At 43.5% G+C, this 22,884-nt stretch overlaps 1 protein-coding gene across 1 annotated transcript; it reads right to left on the bottom strand.

Annotated features, from left to right (window-relative positions):
- Nucleotides 1-9,678: 9,678 nt before the first annotated feature.
- VAMP5 (vesicle associated membrane protein 5) lies at nucleotides 9,679-21,245 on the bottom strand. Its single transcript, XM_083184643.1, has 3 exons — nucleotides 21,114-21,245; nucleotides 12,198-12,335; nucleotides 9,679-10,496 (listed from the first exon to the last, which is right to left on the bottom strand). Exons 1-3 carry the CDS (start codon nucleotides 21,114-21,116, stop codon nucleotides 10,305-10,307), a joined length of 333 nt encoding a protein of 110 aa, XP_083040769.1. The 5' UTR covers nucleotides 21,117-21,245; the 3' UTR covers nucleotides 9,679-10,304.
- Between the last annotated feature and the right edge of the window lie 1,639 nt (nucleotides 21,246-22,884).

The raw sequence follows: 22,884 nt of genomic DNA, 5'->3' as shown, positions 1-22,884 counted from the left end.
GGGCTGGTTCTCTGTCACATACCTCCCAACATGACCCTCTCCAGGAGGGACACAATGCTGTTTCTAGACTTCCCCTTAATGTATGATTGCCATCACCTGTTTTAAACAGGTTAATTTCTCAGAAAGGTGTTCAGCACAGATGAAGGCAATCACACATTAAGAGGAAAGTCCAGGAACAGAGCGTTATAGACACAGACACCCACTTTGAGTGACAGATGTAGCCAAATATATAGGAGATATATATATATATATATATATATATATATATATATATATATATATATATATATATATATAGATATATCTATATATCCTGTGCTGGCTCCGGCACTCTGCTGTCCCCCTGGACTCACTTGCTCTGGTGCCTTCAGGTGTGGCCGCTTGGGTCCACTAGCATACAACAAAGATATTGCGAGCGGCACTCAGAGACTGGATACACGAAGTAACACTGCAAATACGTGTTTAATGCAAACTTCAACGTCTTGTGTGTGACACCTTGTGTTTATCCTGACGAAGGGGACCAGCGCCCCGAAACGTTGAAGTTTGCATTAAACACGTATTTGCAGTGTTACTTCGTGTATCCAGTCTCTGAGTGCCGCTCGCAATATCTTTGTTGTATATATCTATATAGATGTATATATCTATATAGATATAGATATCTATATAGATATAGATATCTATATAGATATATAGATATCTATATAGATGTCTATATCTATATAGATATCTATATATCTATATAATCAACAAGGAAAGGCAGGGCTGACCCAGGTTCAGTGTAAATGGTGCAGACCCAGGTCCGACCCAGGTCGAAGTGTGTGTAAATGCAGTATAAAGCAGGGTCAGACCCTGGAAACTCCAGCGTTCAAAGACCAGGGTCGGACCAGGGTTTTTGGTGTAAAAGGGGTATTACATGGCAAAGCAGGTTTTATTTTGCAGTGCAAATGATTGCCACTTTAAAAAAACCTGGAGATTTCTTACCAAATCTCTCACTTTGTGGATCTCTCATCCTATTAAATCTCACCCATGTGTACAACGATGTGTTAGAAAAAAGAGGAATGTGCCAGCGCTGGCTGAATGATAACAAGACAATTCTCTTTTAAAACATTGATCTTTAATAATAAAGGTACTTATGTTTTATTATATACCAAAGTAAAAAGTGATTGGTGTTAATTGAAACACAATCAAATAAAATGAATAATGAATATAAAACTAGAGCTGCATTTGTTTTATAATCACGTATGGTCGTACCGTTCACACTGGATGAATGTTAAATGGATGGATATTACCATGCATTGGCTGATGGAATCTAATGAGGATGGGAAGATGTTAATGCCTCATGTATGAATATGTGCCTCTCATGTCCTCCTTTGTGTGCACTTGAAAAGTCCCAAAAATTCTGGTATACATTTGCTCTTGAGGAAGCCGGAGTGCTATATATATCTGGAGAAACGCGTTGAGCATCCTTAAACCACCAACTGGCCTTTTACCTCCTGAGAATGAACCACTACACTACTGGACATTGCGTGTGGGACTATTACCTTGCCCCTAATTAACCAGCATAGCTAGTGGAGGGATGCGGTCAATTTACCTACAGTGAAAATACCGACAACAAGAAAGAAAGGAAAGTGGAGCGCTAAAAAGTATATTTAAAAATTATAATAAAGAGATCAATTGGGTATCACAAATTATAACATATTTATTAATTGTTCTAAAATAATGAATAAATCATTGATGGCCAACAGTTAAAATACTGAAATATTTGAAATACTGGACTGAGCAATATACTTATTATAATAAGTATATAATCTCCCGCTTGTGTCCATATCGGTCCCAATGATGGTTTTGTCCTCCTTGTTTTCAAATCTTACTGGAGCTTGTGCTGGTGGGTATCCATAAACCTGGCAGGGTTCTTGGCACTGTGTGATGGTACCTCTGTCCTCCTTGAATGGGGCAGGCTTCACAGGCAGATGAAAATGAAACCCAAGGATTGAGCAGGTGGTGGTGTCCCGATTGCTTGGTTCCAGTGGAGGAAGGTGGACCCAGACAAATGGTGGGGTTAGTAGTCCCAGTGGGGTATGTAGAGGGTTTGCTAAAAAGTCCAGAAAGGAAGTATAAGGCTGTAACCTGACGTGTTTCGGTATCTAAAGTTGACAACTTTTTCAAAGGAAAAAAACCATTGACCGACGGTCAAAATACCGACTTGTACATACTTTACCACCCCGGTGGACATGGAGGGGGAATATAATAGTGTGCCAAGCGTGAGTCACCGTGCCCGAAGCATGGGTTCATGTCGACCTATGTCAACATACAGACCCAAAAATATGAAAAACGTGTCTAATTTTTGACCTGTCTATATTTTAAATGTAGGTATTTTGACTATGTAGGTATTTTGACCTTGTCTGTATTTTGACCGTCGGTCAATTGCCGTTGGTATTTTGAACTTCGGGATTTTGATTGAAGGTAAATCATACCAAACCCCTAATGGATTACAAACCAGAATACCAGAATTTCTGGGACTTTTCAAGTGCACACAAAGGAGGACACGAGAGGCACGTATTCATACGTGGGACATTAACATCTTCTCATCCTCTTTAGACTTCATAAGCCAATAAATGGTAATATCAATCCATTTAACATCCATCCAGTTTGAACGGTGTGACCATATGTGATAATTCAACAAATGCAGCTCTAGTTTTATATTCATTATTCATTTTATTTTTTCTAATTCATATATATTGCGCGGAGTGACTACCCCATGCCAGCTGCTGTTAATTGCGCAACACACAATTCCTTTTGTACAATGATGTACACAAAGCCATAAACCAAACTACACCAACATACATCTCTTCTCTATCTCAAAATATCTTCCAACCCGACCTCTACGCTCCTCCCAAGATCTGCGTCTCTCATCCACACTCATTACTCGCTCCCATTCCCGACTGCAGGACTTTCTTCGGGCTGCACCCACCCTGTGGAATGCCCTCCCAAGCACAATAAGACTCTCCTCCAGTCTCTAAACCTATATGTGTTCCCTGAAAACTCATCTCTTCAGGCAAGCTTATCAAATTCCAGGACGAGTCACGGAACCTTGCATTTTGGTGGAATTGATGCAATAAAGAATACAGTATCTATCCTTATGTATCAATAACTATTTCCCTATAGATTGTAAGCTTGCGAGCAGGGCCCTCCTACCTTTTGACTGTCTGTAAATACCCAGTTTGTTGTATCACTGTCTCATTTTGTAAAATGCAACGGAATATGCTGCGCTATATACAAAACTGTTAATAAATAAATAATGTTGGCTGAGAAATCTGCTACAATAGGTAACAATGTAAAGGCTAGACAATCTATCAATGGAAAAATGGGCCACTCTACTGAATATTGCACCAAATAATAAGCCCACTCCACTATACATCCCTCCTCTGCATATTAAATATCCTTTACCACCCTGGAAGTTATGTATCAGGGCCCCTTCATTCAGCCCAATGCCCCCTTCTCCCACCCCATCTCCCACCATCTGTGCAGTAAAGGGGTAATTAGTGGAAATTACTGATCCAGGCCCTACATGCTGAGCGGTTAATATAATACCCCCTACCACTCGCGGGACATCAAAGCTTCCGCTCATAGAACCCACCACCACTACCACTGGATGATCGTTAGGGGCCCCAATACATTGCTATGCCCAGAGGTCTACACTGCTGTGGTCTATCTATATAACTGACCCGGCATATACTGGGTCACCTAAGTGTCCATCTCCGTGCTTTGCTCCGCCCCTCTCTGGAAACCCCCTTCCGAAAATCCTGCGTTTGCCCCTGCAGTGGTTCCCAAACTGTGCGCCTAGGCACCCTGGGGTGATGGGCACCAGCTCGGAGCAGGGGAATGTCCAGTGTTTTATAGGTGTCCCCATGAAACAGCTGGGAGTTCCCCTGGGAATGCAGGCGGGCGGCTGATGTCACATGCGGCTTTCCATTAAAGGAGTTCGCTTTCGCAAACCAACCTGAATAACCCCCATAATGCCCACGTGATGTTAAGAAATGTACAAATGGCATTACATAATCTAGGTATAAAAGTGAGTTCTGGAGTTCTGCTGTCATTGCTCACAATGGGGCAGGTGTATTAATCTTGGTAAAGTGATAAAGCGGAAGTGATAACCCGCCAGCCAATTAACTCCTAAGTGTCATTTCTCAAATACAGCTGATTGGCTGGTGTGTTATCACCTTCCTCTTTATCACCACTTTATCAGGCTTAATACATCTGCCCCGATGGATGGATTCCGATATCAATAACATTTGAAAAGCGTGTGTTATATAAGAGATAAATGCAAATAATTGCAAATATTAGATAGTTCACACAGAAAAAACCTCACCCTGAAATCTAAAAAGAAGAAAACCATGGGTGAGATTTAATAGGATGAGAGATCCAGAAAGTGAGAGATTTGGTAAGAAATCTCCAGTTATTTTTAAAGCCGCAATCATTTACATGGCAAAGCAAGATTTATTTTGCAGTGCAAATGATTGCCGCTTTAAAAAAACTGGAGATTTCTTACCAAATCTCTCACTTTGTGGATCTCTCATCCTATTAAATCTCACCCATGTGTACAACGATGTGTTAGAAAAAAGAGGAATGTGCCAGCGCTGGCTGAATGATAACAAGACAATTCTCTTTTAAAACATTGATCTTTAATAATAAAGGTAATTATGTTTTATTATATACCAAAGTAAAAAGTGATTGGTGTTAATTGAAACACAATCAAATAAAATGAATAATGAATATAAAACTAGAGCTGCATTTGTTTTATAATCACGTATGGTCGTACCGTTCACACTGGATGAATGTTAAATGGATGGATATTACCATGCATTGGCTGATGGAATCTAATGAGGATGGGAAGATGTTAATGCCTCATGTATGAATATGTGCCTCTCATGTCCTCCTTTGTGTGCACTTGAAAAGTCCCAAAAATTCTGGTATACATTTGCTCTTGAGGAAGCCGGAGTGCTATATATATCTGGAGAAACGCGTTGAGCATCCTTAAACCACCAATTGGCCTTTTACCTCCTGAGAATGAACCACTACACTACTGGACATTGCGTATGGGACTATTACCTTGCCCCTAATTAACCAGCATAGCTAGTGGAGGGATGCGGTCAATTTACCTACAGTGAAAATACCGACAACAAGAAAGAAAGGAAAGTGGAGCGCTAAAAAGTATATTTAAAAATTATAATAAAGAGATCAATTGGGTATCACAAATTATAACATATTTATTAATTGTTCTAAAATAATGAATAAATCATTGATGGCCAACAGTTAAAATACTGAAATATTTGAAATACTGGACTGAGCAATATACTTATTATAATAAGTATATAATCTCCCGCTTGTGTCCATATTGGTCCCAATGATGGTTTTGTCCTCCTTGTTTTCAAATCTTACTGGAGCTTGTGCTGGTGGGTATCCATAAACCTGGCAGGGTTCTTGGCACTGTGTGATGGTACCTCTGTCCTCCTTGAATGGGGCAGGCTTCACAGGCAGATAGAAAAGAAACCCAAGGATTGAGCAGGTGGTGGTGTCCCGATTGCTTGGTTCCAGTGGAGGAAGGTGGACCCAGACAAATGGTGGGGTTAGTAGTCCCAGTGGGGTATGTAGAGGGTTTGCTAAAAAGTCCAGAAAGGAAGTATAAGGCTGTAACCTGACGTGTTTCGGTATCTAAAGTTGACAACTTTTTCAAAGGAAAAAAACCATTGACCGACAGTCAAAATACCGACTTGTACATACTTTACCATCCCGGTGGACATGGAGGGGGAATATAATAGTGTGCCAAGCGTGAGTCACCGTGCCCGAAGCATGGGTTCATGTCGACCTATGTCAACATACAGACCCAAAAATATGAAAAACGTGTCTAATTTTTGACCTGTCTATATTTTAAATGTAGGTATTTTGACCTTGTCTGTATTTTGACCGTCGGTCAATTGCTGTCGGTATTTTGAACTTCGGGATTTTGATTGAAGGTAAATCATACCAAACCCCTAATGGATTACAAACCAGAATACCAGAATTTGTGGGACTTTTCAAGTGCACACAAAGGAGGACACGAGAGGCACGTATTCATACGTGGGACATTAACATCTTCTCATCCTCTTTAGACTTCATCAGCCAATGAATGGTAATATCAATCCATTTAACATCCATCCAGTTTGAACGGTGTGACCATATGTGATCATTCAACAAATGCAGCTCTAGTTTTATATTCATTATTCATTTTATTTTTTCTAATTCATATATATTGCGCGGAGTGACTACCCCATGCCAGCTGCTGTTAATTGCGCAACACACAATTCCTTTTGTACAATGATGTACACAAGCCATAAACCAAACTACACAAGCATACATCTCTTCTCTTATCTCAAAATATCATCCAACCCGACCTCTACGCTCCTCCCAAGATCTGCGTCTCTCATCCACACTCATTACTCGCTCCCATTCCCGACTGCAGGACTTTCTTCGGGCTGCACCCACTCTGTGGAATGCCCTCCCAAGCACAATAAGACTCTCCTCCAGTCTCTAAACCTATAAGTGTTCCCTGAAAACTCATCTCTTCAGGCAAGCTTATCAAATTCCAGGACCAGTCACGGAACCTTGCATTTTGGTGGAATTGATGCAATAAAGAATACAGTATCTATCCTTATGTATCAATACCCATTTCCCTATAGATTGTAAGATTGCGAGCAAGGCCCTCCTACCTTTTGACTGTCTGTAAATACCCAGTTTGTTGTATCACTGTCTCATTTTGTAAAATACAACGGAATATGCTGCGTTATATAAGAAACTGTTAATAAATAATGTTGTGTGCAGGTTACCTGGCGGCTGACCAATCTGCTACAGTAGGTAACACTATAAAGGCTAGACAATCTATCAATGAAAAATGGGCCACTCTACTGAATATTGCACCAATGTTTCAGCAAATATAAAATAGCATCCGCTGGCCAGGACTATTTGCAATGGGTGCCTCTAAAAAGGCCTGCCAGGATGCTGACACCTCTAAAAGCAGGTACAGCTGGCAATTGTTTCCTTCCCTTACAGGAAATCCGTGTGCTGATGGTCTTTCTAGTGGGGAGGGGGTTGGTTCCTATGTGAATGGCTCTGTGTGATGCTGCGCTTGAAGCTGGTTCCAATACTGGAGCACTTACAGCCCCTGGGCAAAATCTGAGTAACCTGTGCGGACTGAGGGCCTTATTCTGGTTGCTTCGCAACCACAATATGTTCGCACAAGGACCGATGGTGGCACATACACTCACCCAGGATGGGGGGGCGGAGGGGGGCTGTGGGGCGACTGGCAAACACATTAGCATTTGGGAATGCCCAGTGTTTCATGAGAGTTCCCATTCTCATGCTAATGAGGCCATGACACGGGTGCGGGCAGCTGATCACCGGATGTCAGCTGCCCACCCATTTCCTTCCCAGCATGCATGCATATGTAAGTGACTTAAAAGTCTCTTATATATGCGTGCATGTACAACATCAGATGTGGGCGTTGTCGTCACACACACACCCCTCCCCTGGCCTGCGAATGGATGTCATTCGATTTATCAAACAGATGTGGTCAAAATCGAATGATTGTATGCAATATCTCGTAAGTCTATGGGCTATGTAACACAGAGCCGCCTATCATATTTTATGTGGATTCTTCTTTCTATACATAACTGCGTCTCCCTTTTGTCTCTCGCGTGACTCAGTCTTTGTGTACAAACAAACACTGTACAAGGGCACATATTCATAAATGTCCATGGGGACAGGAGGAACAATGAGGGCACAGAGGAGAGCGAGACACAACCAGCATTACACTAATTCCAGCGTTTCTCAACCTCTTTCCTATGCGATATCTCTGTGCCTGGAAATGTTTCCGCAATAAGCACTTCAGCAAAATGTCACCTCTTTATACGCCCAGCATTCCTCACCACAACATATACTATCTGTAGAATAGTGCACTAATAATATTATTTTGATGCAGTACTATAAAGGATTCACAGATACTGATTGGTCATACAGTACATTGTTATCCATTGAACAGATTTGATAAATAAACTTCCATTTGTTTGTAAATGCTCCATAATTACCATGTATAAGTTTCTGTAGACATTATGGGGTTTATTCACTAAGATGGGAGTTCTTTTGAAAATGGGAGGTTGCTATTGGCAACCAATCAAATTCTACTTCTTTATTTAGCACCTTCTAGAAGATAAGAGATAATCCAATCCATGTTGCCCATAGCAACATGCCATTGTCAATAGAACTCCCGTTTTAGTAAATATACCTTTTTGGGCCTAATTCAGAGCAGCACACCATTCTGCTCCTCCTGTCTGCATGGCCCACATATCACACTGTGTTTGGTGTTCGCGGCATCTATGTGGCCGAACTAGCCCTGTACATCTGAATGGGGGATTTACATTTTAAAGGGCAGAATTGTACATGTGATGTATCAGCACAGCTACTGTAGTTTATAAAATCTTGTTAAAAAATGTTTTAATATGCCCTCATCACTGATTAGGAGCAGGGTGCTGAAGGTGACACTAGCCATGAATTGTTTTTGGGGTACCTCTCGCAGTTAGCACACCACAGACTGAGAAGCCCTGGCTCACAGTGTGTGAGAGTGGCCATCAGCACAGACCGACAACTATGTAGTCTCTAAACACTGTCCGGTGTGACCCGAAGCTTCTGTCTCACAAAACAGGATATGTGTGCGATGACTTGAACTTTTACACCATAATACTGTCCTCAGACATTATTTATGTCATGCTCTTATTTCTAGCGTCCTGTTTACTAACCTGCTCCCAGAGGACTCTTGTCACACATTGGGAAAGAGCACATTAGTGTACTGTATACTCTCATGTCGCCTGTGCTCCTACTCTCTGCTTACCACTGTTCTCTCACGTGCTGGTACACACTTTTCCTGGCAGTCTTCCTTCATGTTTATGGGGGAGATGTACGAGGGTAGTGTGATAACTGTTGGAAATTGCTATGAGATGGCGCCACAATCCCTTTGGTGATGTGATGCCTGGGAAGTTCCATCCGTCCATCTCCCCCTCCAGGGCATAAAGCAGCCAGAAGTGAAGTGTTGTTTATTTGCGATAATCGTTTGAAGTAGTTTACACAAAGAAGAACAAAAATAAATTCCGTGCACAATTACACAAATTGTGCTTCAAATTCATTCCCCGTCCACCCTGTACCCGAGATTTGGCCCCAAGCGACTTCTTCCTCTCCAAATTTGGAAAACTGGCTCAGTGTCAAGAAATTCTCATTGAATTAGGAAGTCATTGTCGCCACCAATGAGTATTGTGCAGGCTTTGAGACACCCTACTTTTCCGATGGTGTTAATAAATCGGAAATCGCTTGACCGAGTGTATCGCTCTGGAGAGACACTGTGTGGCAAAATGGAGGCAAAAAAAAACAAATTCCACAAAAATTGTGCTTTGCTTGTTTTGTTTTTTTCTGTAACCACACAAGTAAGCCAGTGCAGAAGTTGGTCATGGCGACCAATCAACTGCTAATTTTATAAAATGCACTTGACATATGTTACTTCAAAGCTGATTCATGATTGGCAACTTCTCCAATATTTTCACTGCACCCCCCCCCCCCCCCCCCACACACACACACATCTTTTACACAAACAAATAATTGAGGGATCTATCTGACCGATATTTATTGCAGATGAAGACACAAAGGGTTTTCAAGTATACACACAAAGGGGCTACCACAAAGGAGTTCCCTGCAACAATATATACCCCCTTATGTGGCACAACCCTGTATACATATATTGGCGTTCACATCAACAACACTACACCTAAAGGCACAGAAACAATTATTTGCAGGTCCATACGCAGAGAAGGCACAATGGTCATCACATGTGTACACAAGTTTGGAGACATGTGAGAACTTGTTCGCTGCTGATGTATAAATAGCAAGGAATGGCGGTGATGATATGCAGAACTATATGCACAATAGGGCATTGAGGAGGACTGTAAGGAGTAGGAGGGACACTGTGTAAGGCGCATTTGTTGTGCAGAGTCCTGTACATTGAGAGGCACGGGCGTTGGCCTACAAAGCAGCACGCACAAGAGTGGAGAAAACATCTAAGATCCATACACAGGACAGCAAAGTGTTGTACATAGTGGTTGATCTGTGGAGTGTTCTCTCCAGATGAACGTTGTTCTGCAGATCTGTACGCAGTCCGGTGCTGAGGAGTCCTATTCTTCTGTCTTCTCATTTCTGTAGTCACATGTTGGGCATTGCAGATAAGTTTGTTAGGGGTCTGCTGCTGGTGCCTCTGCTGCTGGTGCCGCTGCTGCTTGCCCCCCACTCAGCTGAGAAGCTATAATGATGATGATAATGATTACAATAACCAGAACAATTAATCCAGCTATAATGTACCAGCGCCATTTCTCCCATCGCGTTTTCCGCTCCACGGTCTTGGCTGTCTTCTGGAAGTTGCTGGCCTGTAGGGTAGAAGCATGGGAGTTAATGCTCATATTACTAGTATCTATATCACTGCATTTGTGCACGGGTGACATATGAGAAAAAGCTGCGTCAGCATACAAGCATGCGGCGGAATACAGAACACAGCAGTAGCACCATACCAAATACATGAAGTGTTACGTGATACTTATCATTGTAGCCAGGAAACCCCAGGGGCTGTAAAGATCACAATAGGATATGTTTCTGAAACCATGGAAACAAATGCAGGGGGGGTATTGAGGATCCTCTATTACATAACAGATACAATATACTTATAAATTAAAATGTTCCTTTCTCACCAAGGGACTTTTCAATGGAACTTTATTGACAACATATTTATGCTAGTGCAAATTAATTAGAGTTTTACATTTGCAATGTGGGAGCTTGTATAATAACGGCAAGGAGGGAATCCAGATAATAGGTCAACAAAGGGTTGCCTACCCTCCCGGATTGGCCAGGAGAGTCCCGGAAATCGGGTCCCCCTCCCGGCCCCCCAGAAATGTGGGCAATCCTCCCAGATTCCGAGGTGCCCATCCATTCACCCAGGGTCCCGGTATTTAAATAGCGCAACTCATAGTTTAAATTCCGCGATTCGTGGCTTTTCAGGAGGGGCGGGGCTAAAATGGGTCAACATAAACAAGAGGTTGACACGGCCATGGTCAACACATGGAAAAGTTGCTATGAGTTTTTTTTTCTTTCATTTCTTTCCTTTTTCACACATTATAATCCACACGGACTACAACTTGGAACAGTAAAGTGTGCCGAACAAAACAAGCCACGAAATGGGATGCAGTATATTAATTGGGTGTCTACGTGCTCAGGTGGCGACAATGAAAAAATCATGCTGACCTTTTGTCAATGTCCACCCACTGCCGTCGACTAAGACAATGGGGTCAATTCAGAATGATGTTGATGTTATTCTAATCAGTGCACTGCTAGGTCAGAGAAAGCCGGTGCTCGCAGGTGTTTAGTCAGAAGTACCAACATTTTCTGACTTAAGTGCCTACCACTATGCTATTTGTGCCATGCTAGGGCACAAAACAGCATTGCCGCGCTAGGTTTTTTTGGATTTCTGCTCACACCCTTTGGGCGGAATTCTCTAAATGAAAAATGTGGTAAAAACCCCATTATCAGCGCCGACACCCCCCCTCACCTGTGACCTCCTCCTCCCTGCACTGTAAAATCCTCTTCCGGGTGCAGGGAGGATGAAGAGAGCCTGCCGCAGCAGCATCTGGCTGGGTAAGGGAGGGAGGGGGAGCCGTCGGGACCCGCTGCACAACGCCGGCCACAACACAAAGGACAGCTGCTAACGCAAGAGCTGTCCTTTGCCATAATTATCGCATATGTTACTGCATATGTCTGCGGTAGTTGGCGATGTGCTGCGAAGCGTGGGTGCGGATGTTAGAGAATCCCGCCCATTGTGAGCTAAGCATGGCGAGTGACAAGGTACACTCGATATGGAGACCAAACAAAACTTGTTGGCCTTTTCATGTGTCAATCTTTTCCATGTTGATCTTTTGCTTGTGTCAACCTTGTGCACATTGACCAGTTGGTGCCGACCTATTGCCTGTCAATCCTATGATCCATACCCGTGTGGAGCAGATGCAGGAGATGAGCTGTGTTATACACTAGGCAAGTGGTGATTAGCTATATGGTGATGAAGGCTGTATTCGGGGACTTACCATGCTCTTCAGTTCATCAGAGCGTACTACTAGATTATCCAGTTTACCCTCCCTCTCCAGGACTTTCTCCACATTGTCTTTCATTAACACCTTCACCTCCTCCGCATTCTGCTGGCACAATTCCAAGGCTGCTGATGCCTGAAAATCAATGAGAAAAATGTAACCAGGAGAATGACAATTGTGCATTGGTTCATATAATGGCCCTGGGTGACCGATCCGAGCGTACAGCTGACCATAATCGGCAGCTGGAATAATGCATCCTGGTGGCTGCATTTACACTGTGATAGGAGGCTATACTGCACAGGTGTCGCATTTACTATCTATAATAAACCCGGTACTCCATCTCTTCTCAGTAATAGTACTTTCTGTTATGTAGGGCCTTATTCTAGTTCACTCTTAGAGGCAAATTCCTTCTTAGCTGGACAAAACCAAGTGCACTGCAGGTGGGGCAGATGTAACATGTGCAGAGAGAATTCGATTTGGGTGGAGTTTTTCTTCAAAGTGAGATCTATATTGCAGTGTAGAAATAAAGCAGTCAGTATTTTCCCTGCACAGAAACAAAATAACTCACCCAAATCTAATTCTATCTGCACATGTTACATCTGCCCCCCTGCAGTGTACATGGTTTTGTCCATCTAAGAAGGAATTTGCCTCTAAGAGTGAACTAGAATAAGGCCCATAGCCTCTGGTGAACATCTGATATGACAATGGGCAACACATAAAAAGGTTAGAATGGGTTTTCCATGATTTTTTTTTCTCCATTTTTTGGACTTTTTCATACTTTAACATCCACGTGGACTGAAGATTGGTAAAACTTTATCATACATACAGTATACATGGAAGTCTATGGCTGAAATTAGCAGCCGGTAAACTGTATCTGCAATTACAGTACTGTGCGATTTCACTGCATAAGACACTGCAGTTCTGTTCATTAAGCTAGATTAGTATATTATAGGTCCCATAGGGAATATAGATTGTAAGCTCCACTGGGGCAGGGACCGATGTGAATGTTCAAATATTCTATGTAAAGCGCTGCGGAATATGTGTGCACTATATAAGAAACTGTTAATAAATAAATAAAAAATAAATAGAGAACCTGCATTTACAGTTCATACAGCAACTCTGAAGAAAGAGTACAATCACTCACAACAATGTCACAAGGACTATTTCCAAGTGTTGTTCTAACCTTAACTCTCCCAGACCACAGCATAAATACCACCGTTGTGATGTGCGGTGCAAATAGGGTTAGTAAACAGATACATGTCTCATAGAATCTCTCAAGCAGACTGCTCTCTCAAGCAGACTGCTCCTACAGACACAACCAAATACACTTTTGCTGATACACCACAATGTCTTGTGAAATACTGTCTCTCTGGACTTTGGAGCACAACAATCCGCGTAATCTCAAGGCCCATCTAGTCTGCATACACACACTTAAGGTGCCCATACACGGTGCAAACTGTGCTATGTGCGTTTGTCACTAGATCACATCGCATGTAGTTCAAATCGCATGCGACACGCTACAACAGCATGCAATTTGAACTAGATGTGATGCGATCTAGTACAAAAAGCACTGCCTCCACATACTTATTTAGGGTTGCGATATGAACTACGCGGGAGCGCGCAGCACATCGCATTCCAAAATAAACACGTGCGATGTGAACTACACATGGGGGTTATTCTGGCTCATTTGCTCAGATGCGAATTCACATCCTTGCGAGTGAACCAGATCCCGCCTTGCGAATGGTGGTACGCCGGCCCACCATTCTCAAGGCGCGTACTTTCACAATGGCTGCGAATGGATGTTTTACATCCATGATGATGTCAGCTGCCTTCCCCCGCTTGTCCCGCATGTCCGTTACGGCCTCATTAGCATGAGAACGCCCAGTGTTCTCATGGGAACGCCCATGAATTCCCATATGCTAATGCACCCCCACCCCCACCCCGTACACAAAGCGCAAACTGAGTCCGCGTGCGAATGGACCTGCATAAGGTCCAAGATGCATTTTGAAATAAAAAGTTCAAAAAGCATCCGAGAATCACGCCGTGCGGGCTCCTTTACACACTAGGGTTCATTTTTTGTACGGAGACTAATTAACCTACCAGTATATATTTAGGGAATGTGGGAGGAAACCCAAACAAGTACAGAGAGAATATTAAAAACTCCACTCAGTTATGGCCATGGTGGGAATTGAACCCATGACCACAGTGCTATGAGGCAGTCATGCTAACCATTATACTGTACCATCAACCCCCAAAAAAAGATAAAACTCTTGAAGCAAGGATTAAGGGGTATATTTAGCAATAATCGCAATATTGTCTTGAATAACTAAAGAGCTGGTCTCTTCCTGCTTATGTCCCCTGAGGGTGCACATAATGCCATCTTGAGATGGCATTATGTTGTAGCTTCTCTTATTTTTAAAATACATATATGTACTAAGCCTTCTAGAGTGATAAAGTGGACGGAGATAAACTACCAACCAACCAGCTCTCAACTGTCATTTTCAAACACTGCCTGTATTATGACAGTTAGGAGCTGATTGGCTGATACTTTATCTCTCTCCGTAAAAAGACCCCACATTGTGTACTAGATTCCCATTGAAACCTATTGGGGGAACCAGTAGTTTTATTATTTTATCTGCATTTTTCTTTATTATAAATAGTGAGAAGCAAAATGAAAAGATTTCTCCAGCAAAAATACCGGAGGAGAAAAGCCTTTATTCCATTACTAAATAGACTCCTTGTTACACATGTAGCACTTCCTACTGTGATACCATGCCGGCTGGAGTTTCATACCAGGAGTTTCACAGCAGTTAAAAATCCAGTTTGCTTGCTCATCCTGTAGATTATAATTATCCTGCTGAGATATCTGTATTGACCAATTACCTTGTGTGCAAATTATTTCAGTTTAATCAGATTATTACTGGGTCTGTGTGGATAGAAGATGACCCCAATTGGTCTGTCTGTGTGTGTGTTGGCAACAAGATCCACTGACGTAAGAGATCTGGTGCTCTTCACTTGTCACAAAAGCCTGGATCTCATCCAATTTGACTTCCTCTGTGCATGGCTAAATTGAATACTGTAATTATTCTGCATGGCAGGATCAGCCCATGGCCCTTATTCAGATCTGATCACAGTACAAATTTGTTCTTAAAATGGGCACAGCCATGTGCACTGCAGGTGGGGCAGATGTAACAGGTGCAGAGAGAGTTACATTGGGGTGGGGTGTGTTGAAACTGAAATCTAAATTGCAGTGTAAAAATAATGCAGCCAGTATTTACTCTGCACAGAAACAAAATAACTCCCACAAATCTTAGCTGTGTACACACTTGTTCAATCTGCATGAGATCGAGTGCTATGCAATCTTTGCTATCTCTGTACTTTTAACATACAATTCATAAAATCAGCATTAAATCTGCACTATATAGCCATTTCTGCCCTGTCTATCTGCTGTCACGGGAGCGCGCATCGGGATCAAAAGTAAAACAAAACTGTGAGATCTGCTTACGATTTTGACTATATAGTCAAAATCGAATGCCAAATGTCACCGTGTGTACACAGCATAACTCTCTATACAAGTTACATCTGCCCCACCTGCAGTGCACATGGCTTTTCCCATTTTGAGAACAAATTTGTACTGCGATCAGATCTGAATAAGGGCCTATGTGTGGTTAGTATATACCACATTCTGCAACATTGCTTTACCTTCTAATGCTTTCCAATGCAGTCTACTTAGGCCAAATGGCATCCATTAATTAAGTAGAACAAACAAGGTTAGTTTATTATTAGCCAACCACCTCCTGCCACCAGTACTGTTATCACCTTGGGCCTTATTTTGGTTCATTCTTTCTGACAAAATCCTTCTTATGCAGCCCACACACGCATCGATTTTAGAACGCGTTTTGTACTTTTAAAGTACAAAACGCATCGTGCGTACAATTATCGGGGTGTATTCGTGCGGCGTGTGCGACGCGATGCTGTGCGCGTTCCCGGGGGCCGATTTTAGTTGTCCAAAAAAGTATGTGCAGCAGGTACTTTTTTGGACATTATCGCATAGCATCGGGCTCAGCATTATACAGGCATACGAGCCGATGCTATACGACGGGTTTTTTTTTTTTTGAGGGAAATAATTACATACAAATTGTTATCAACAACTTTATTGCAGGTTTAAAACATGTGAACTCGAACAAAATAAAGGCAAGAAAAAGCCAGTGAAAAAAATGTGCTTAAATCGCACAGCATCGCATCGCAGACAGCAAAATAACCATCACATCGGGTCATGCTTAATTCTGGCAGAAAAATTGTAAAGAACCATTGTACAGCCAAAAACGCATAGCACTGAAATCGGTGCGTGTGTGGGCACCATTAGATGGACAAAACCATGTGCACTGCAGGTGGGGCAGGTGTTACTTGTACAGAGAGAATTAGATTTGGGTGGGGTTTTACTTCAAAGTGAGATCTATATTGCAGTGTAAAAATAAAGCAGTCATTATTTTCCCTGCACAGAAACAAAATTACTCACCCAAATCTAATTCTCTCTGCACATGTTACATCTGCCCCCCCCCTGCAGTGCACATGGTTTTGTCCATCTAAGAAGGATTTTGTCAGAAAGAATGAACCAAAATAAGGCCCCTTGTGACATTACGCACCTACACTGTTCTTTCCTTCTATATAACCTCACTTCCTAGTTTCACTTTCATCCGATCCTCGCTGTCCTGTCTGTAGGCACCATACCACACAACATACTGCAGGGTTGCCGACTTTCAAATTCTCCTCTCCGGGAGAAGCCCGGAGAGGAGACTTTCATTACCCGTTCGGGGGCGGGGCTTGACTGTGACGTCATTAAGCCCCACCCCCACTATGGAAAATAGTCTAAATTACTGATCTACATGGAAGGGGCGGGGCTAAAACGACACAAGTGTGTCACTTTAGCTCTGCCCACTCCTCTGAAACCCGCGGATTGCGGCATTTAAATGCCGTGATCGGGGGGCTCAGTGGGGGTCCCCCTGATTCCGGGAGGGTTGCCCACCCTTCCGGGGGGCCGGGAGGGGGACCAGATTTTCGGGATACTCACGGTAATTCCGGGAGGGTCGGCAACCCTGACATACTGTTGTTATTATTATAGTTTATTTATATGGTGCCACAAGGGGTCTGCTGTGCATAACAATACATAAATGATCAACAACAACAAAAAATTACAGTACAAGGCAAGTAAATGGTAAGACGGTTGCATCAGGGGACAGGACACTGCAGCAATTATCAGGTTGGCAGAGATATATGTTCTATAAAAGCATATGAGGAGAGAGGGCCCTGCTCATGGGAGCTTACATTCTGATGTCCATTTTCTATTGAATATTTGCGGCAAATTCCCCCAAAAACACCCGTTCTTGGGGGTTAGCCGCAAATATTAAGTATCCCCTGCATGTATTAAGGAGGGGCTGCAGCAGGAATCTGGGGCAAATCCCAGATCCGACCTGGATTGGAACCGTGTTCCAAATGCGGTGTCGGATCCGGGATTTTACTGTAAAAGAGGTATACCAGTGTCGGCATTGTAACTTTAAGGGGGTATTCAATTAGCTGCTGTATGTTTTTGGGATGCAAACGAAGGGCTATTATCACAATTTTAGCCAGATGGTGCTATCTTGCTATCCAGTAATAGCCATTTCTTTTTTGGCCAAAAAAATTACCCAGATAGGATCCAAGATAAGTTTTTGTACCCATGTGTTATGGCTGGAAAAACAAGTCTCTAAGGCGGAATATTACTGCCCATTTCGTCCCAATATATGACCTGCTAGGCGCAGGGACAGGGCTCAGAAAAGAGCCCGTCCCTGCGATGCTCAAAGCCGGAAGGTCTGCACATGCCGCCCAGGCAGTGCGATGTGTAGCCATAAGCTACAATGGGTTATTGCCATATCAGAATGGGGATAGCCCAGGGGTGCGAAGCCAGGCTGCCCGATGTTGATACATCGGGCAGCTTCGCATCCCCCATAGAAACCTATGGGGAATGCGGCCGGCGGCGCTGCAGGGGGGGATCGCAGCAGGGATCGGATATTCCTGCTGCGGTCCCCTGTGATACATTAGGGGGATACTTAATATTTGCGGCTAACCCCTGGGTGTTTTTAGGGATTTAGCTGCAAATATTACTTGATAAATGCGTCCCTTAGTGCTAGTTATTGGGGATTTTGCTTTGCATGCCTCAAATCCCCAATAAGTGCCATCTATCTACTTATGTTGACAGAGACACAAAAAATGTATTAATTTATTAAAACCCAATGTCAACCTTTTTCATGTCCATCTTTCCCTGTCGATCTATTGCTTATGTCAACCTTTTTACCATGTTGACCTTTTTATGTGTCGACCTTTTGACTGTCAACAATAGCGGCCAACCTATTGACTGTCAACCCTATGACCCATGTCTACAGGATATACATTGACAAAATGTTATTATCCCCTACAATACGTGTACATGTCCTACCAGAGAGAAGAGAAGCAGTCGTCCCTCCTACCCCATGCAGGATGTAGAAAATGAAGCAGTGCACACGTATTACATCTGCATAAGCACATGAATACATGTCTTGAAAATAAAGCTGGAACCCAGCGATGATGCCTATTGGTGGAGCATTACGTTTCTGGCAGGTACTTGTAGGAGGTGCCCCCGATACCATGGAACACAGCAGCAAGCTGACCCTTTGATGCAGTTCACTGGTAAGCAGCAGTAAATTAGTTACCCTTGATTTAGATAGGTATTCCAATGTATATTTTCATCCACAACACTGTTTCAACATGCATTTTCAAGGATGTCACAGGGATTATGTGTTTATTTTGCCCATGTTGCCGCTTACTCCTGGAACTCTTCACCTCTCTGACTTTCCTCCACTCTACAAACAGGCTCAAAAAGACCCAGGGCCAGATTCTCTAAGCTTCAAAAGTGATAAAATGGAGAGTGATAAACAGCCAGCCAATCAGCTCCTACCTGCCATGTCACAGACTGTGTTTGAAAAATGTCAGGCAGGAGCTGATTGGCTGGCTGCTTATCACTCTCCATTTTATCACTTTTGAAGCCCCCAATTCTTTATTAAGACCGTGCAGCTTTCATCCTAACCCACTGCTTCTTGCTGACTCCCTCTGTGTCACTCCTATAAGTGTCCCACTCTTTAGACCAGCGGTTCTCAAACTGTGGGTCCTGACCCCAAAGTGGGTCCTGATCTTCTCAGCATGGGGTCACAACTCCATGTTGCTGACCATCAGGCTGATGACTTTTCTAAGCTCAGTCTGAAAAATCTGTTGAATTGTTTGTTATTTTAGAGTCCTCTCATCATTTTGTGCCTCCACAATGCTGCCATGTATGTGCTGTCAGCTGTGCTGTCTGCTGACTACACATGTGATGAGATGACCTTCTGTGGTAACTTGATGGGGTCCTGGAATTATTTTTATTGTCTGATGGGGTCCAGGAGAAAGTAGTTTAAAGACCCCTGCTTTATACTGTAAGCTCCCAAGAGTAGGGCTGGCCATCGGCAGGTCATCAATAGTCACCATTGGCATGATCATTACATATAGCATCAATGATGTGTAGCCATTCCCAATGGTTTTATCCATCAACGCTCGCCGCCATGCTTTCCTATTCACATAGCTGCCGGCCAATCAGTGCCCAGAGGTGGAGTTTTATGGCAGCATCGGGGGCGTAGCTAAGCTCTGTGCCTCGTTCTCTCAAGGGAGGAAAAATTATTTAATTGATCTTTATCATCAATAGGGGGGAACCATGTGGTAACAGTATTCTGCAATGGTCAAAGAGCGTCGATGATACTGTGCCATCGATGGACGATGGCCATCCCTGCTTATACATCATCTCTTCCCCACTGCATATAACGGTCTAACCCATGGGTTCTGCTGCTGCCCTACTGCTTGTTTGTGTATTATAACTGCTGCTGTAGCAATGTTTATAAACCATGTCCTGCAATGTTCTGAACTGTAAAGGTGCCCATACACGTATCAATTACCCGGTACTTTTTGTGCTAAAATAGCATCATTTTGCATGCGATGTGATGCTATTTTAGCACAAAAAGTACCGGGTAATTGGTATGTGTATGGGCATCTTTTGTCTGGATACAAACTAGGATGATATTGGGACAATTCGCCATATTGGAATGACAAATTGTCTACATCATCGTCCCCTTGACGAAAAAAAGAAAAACAAAACTATTCAGTTAAGCCTGATATCGATGGTGGGAAACCATTTGGTTCTCTCCCATCGATGTCAAAACTATTTGACATCGGCCATAAACCATTGATGATTTCTAATAATCGATGGTCGATGGCCACCCAGAAATCTGTGATGACCACAGTGGAGCAAGGCACCTACCCGCAGCATGGTGAGGGACACCAGCCATGCGGCAGGACATTGTACACTAATTGGGGTTTAATGTGCTAAAACCGACAAATTTACACTCCAAAAAAAAGCTAATGTCAACATTTTCATCTGTCGACCTTTTCAACCACATCCTTCTGTTTTTGTACTAGGTGTTGTCTGGGCCCCTTGTGGCATCACACAAATATAGGATGATGGTAATAATAAAAATAATAATAATAATAATAATAGGCAGCTGGCAAGTGACTGACGAATGCCAAGCATTAACATGGTTAGTAGTAGCAGCAGTTTTGGGGGCTATTTAAGAATCCAACTCATGCAGAGAGCTGGCTCCTATGCTGGCAGTGACAGAAAAGTGTATATACTGACAGCAACTCTGCCTCTCGCCTCTCCATACACCTCCGTGCCAGCCATGCAACACAACCCACTCAGTGCCCCATTCAGCCATATCTACAAACACGAAAGTGAAACTGCAAAGAAAAAGCTTCGTAGGTGATGGATAGAGGGCGAGACAAAGCTATGGTGGAGGGCACACTCACACACACACTTACCATAGTGTACAGCAGATCCGGGCAGCGACTTGTAGCAGCGACAGGCAGAAATCGGTGCGTGTGAGTGAAAGCAGTGTAGCTGTGTGTGTGGGGGGGAGTTGTTACATGGTCACTGCGTGTGTGTATGTGTATGTGTGTGCCAGTGACAAGTGTCACTTGTTGGAGTATGCTGTGCTCTGTAGTGAGTCTCTCTATGACAGCAGCAGCCCGGCCCCTGTGTACAGTATCTCTCTCCTCCGCCTTCTTGCTGCTGCTGCTGCTGCTGCCCCCTGTGCAATGTACCGGAGAGGAGGAGCCGGGAGCAGCTGTTAGGAACAGTCTTCTGCGCTGAGAGCCCGGAACCCTGCACTGGATCCCGTAACAGGCGGTACGGTGTAGTGACACTGAGCTGACATTAGAGGGAGCCACTGACCCCTGTATGTATACCTTGAGTAGGTTTACCCACAACCACTGTACATAGTGTAATGTATACACACACCCATTTTGTCCCATACACGCCCATGTAGCTATGTATATACTATATACCCATATTGTTAGCCATACATAACATACCTGTATTGTAACTTATAATATATAAACACCCATATTTTTTTTTTCTTTTTTATTAACAGTTTCTTATATACTGTAGCGCAGCATATTCCATTGTGATTTACAACAGGAGACAGTGACGCAACAGAATCAGAATCAGCTTTATTGGCCAGGTATAGTTATGTATACTAGTAATTTGTTTTGGATTGCCGTGCAACAGCCAGGTAGGTAACAAGGAGGATGCAGGGGGAGACAGAGGCAGGTATTCAATGCGGCCGGCGAGGGGGTTAAACAGCAAGGATTGCAGAAAACCAGCGATTCTCGCTGTTTAACCCCCGCGCTGGCCGCTCGCTCTATTCAACGTTCTGGGGAAATCCTTGACGTCACAGGACGGCGAGAATTCCCCAAAACAGCGAGACCCTCGGCTAATGCAGAAAACTTGCTGTATTTAGGCACGAGTCTCGCTGGTTCTGGAGCCGCATACGCCAGTTCCCCCTCGCTCAAAAAATGGAGCGAGGGGGAATTGGCATATGAGGGGGTGGGGGGTGCATTGAATACTGACAGGCAGGGGCGTAACTAGATATTCGTGGGCCCCATAGCAAAAGTTTGTAAGGGACCTCTATTTTGCATCTGATGGGGAAATGTATGTTAAATATATTACTTAGACAGGAAAGATGGGCCCCCTTCAGCTCTGGGCCCCATAGCAGCTGCACCCCCTGCACCTATGGTAGTTACGCCTTTGCTGACAGGGTGAGTGGTGACAGCGAGCAGGAAGTCCTGCTCGCTGTCGCCACTCGCCCACAGCATTGAATACCTGCCAGAGAGTGCAGAGGAGCACAGAGGGTCCCTGGTGCTCCTCGACAATTTTGACACCTACTTCTGAACTGATGCTGATTTTAGTTCTACCAGCTATACCCCTATTTATACTGTATTTTTCAACACACCCTGTACGTTACCTTGTCATTTGTTTTTTGTTTGCTATGTACGGCGCTGCGGACACTTTGCGGCGCCTTATAAATAAACATACTACTACTACTGGGTGCAGCATCCTCCAGCCGGAGACGGGCGCGCCACAGCCGCGGCCCCAAGCACGACCCCTCAGATGCGGAGACACCATTGGCCTGGGGACAGGAACATCCCAGCCAGAGGGATCACCGACCGTGGCCGCAACAATCTGGGTATTTACAGACAGTCATCCATATTGTTACATACTGTGCATCCATATTGTTACATACTTTATACA

This window comes from Crinia signifera, chromosome 4, assembly GCF_055691185.1.
Source record: "Crinia signifera chromosome 4, ASM5569118v1, whole genome shotgun sequence".
In the NCBI taxonomy this organism is placed as follows: Eukaryota; Metazoa; Chordata; class Amphibia; order Anura; family Myobatrachidae; genus Crinia; species Crinia signifera.
The sequence above is the reverse complement of the archived record's forward strand: the minus strand, read 5'-3'. Positions and strand labels throughout refer to the sequence as shown.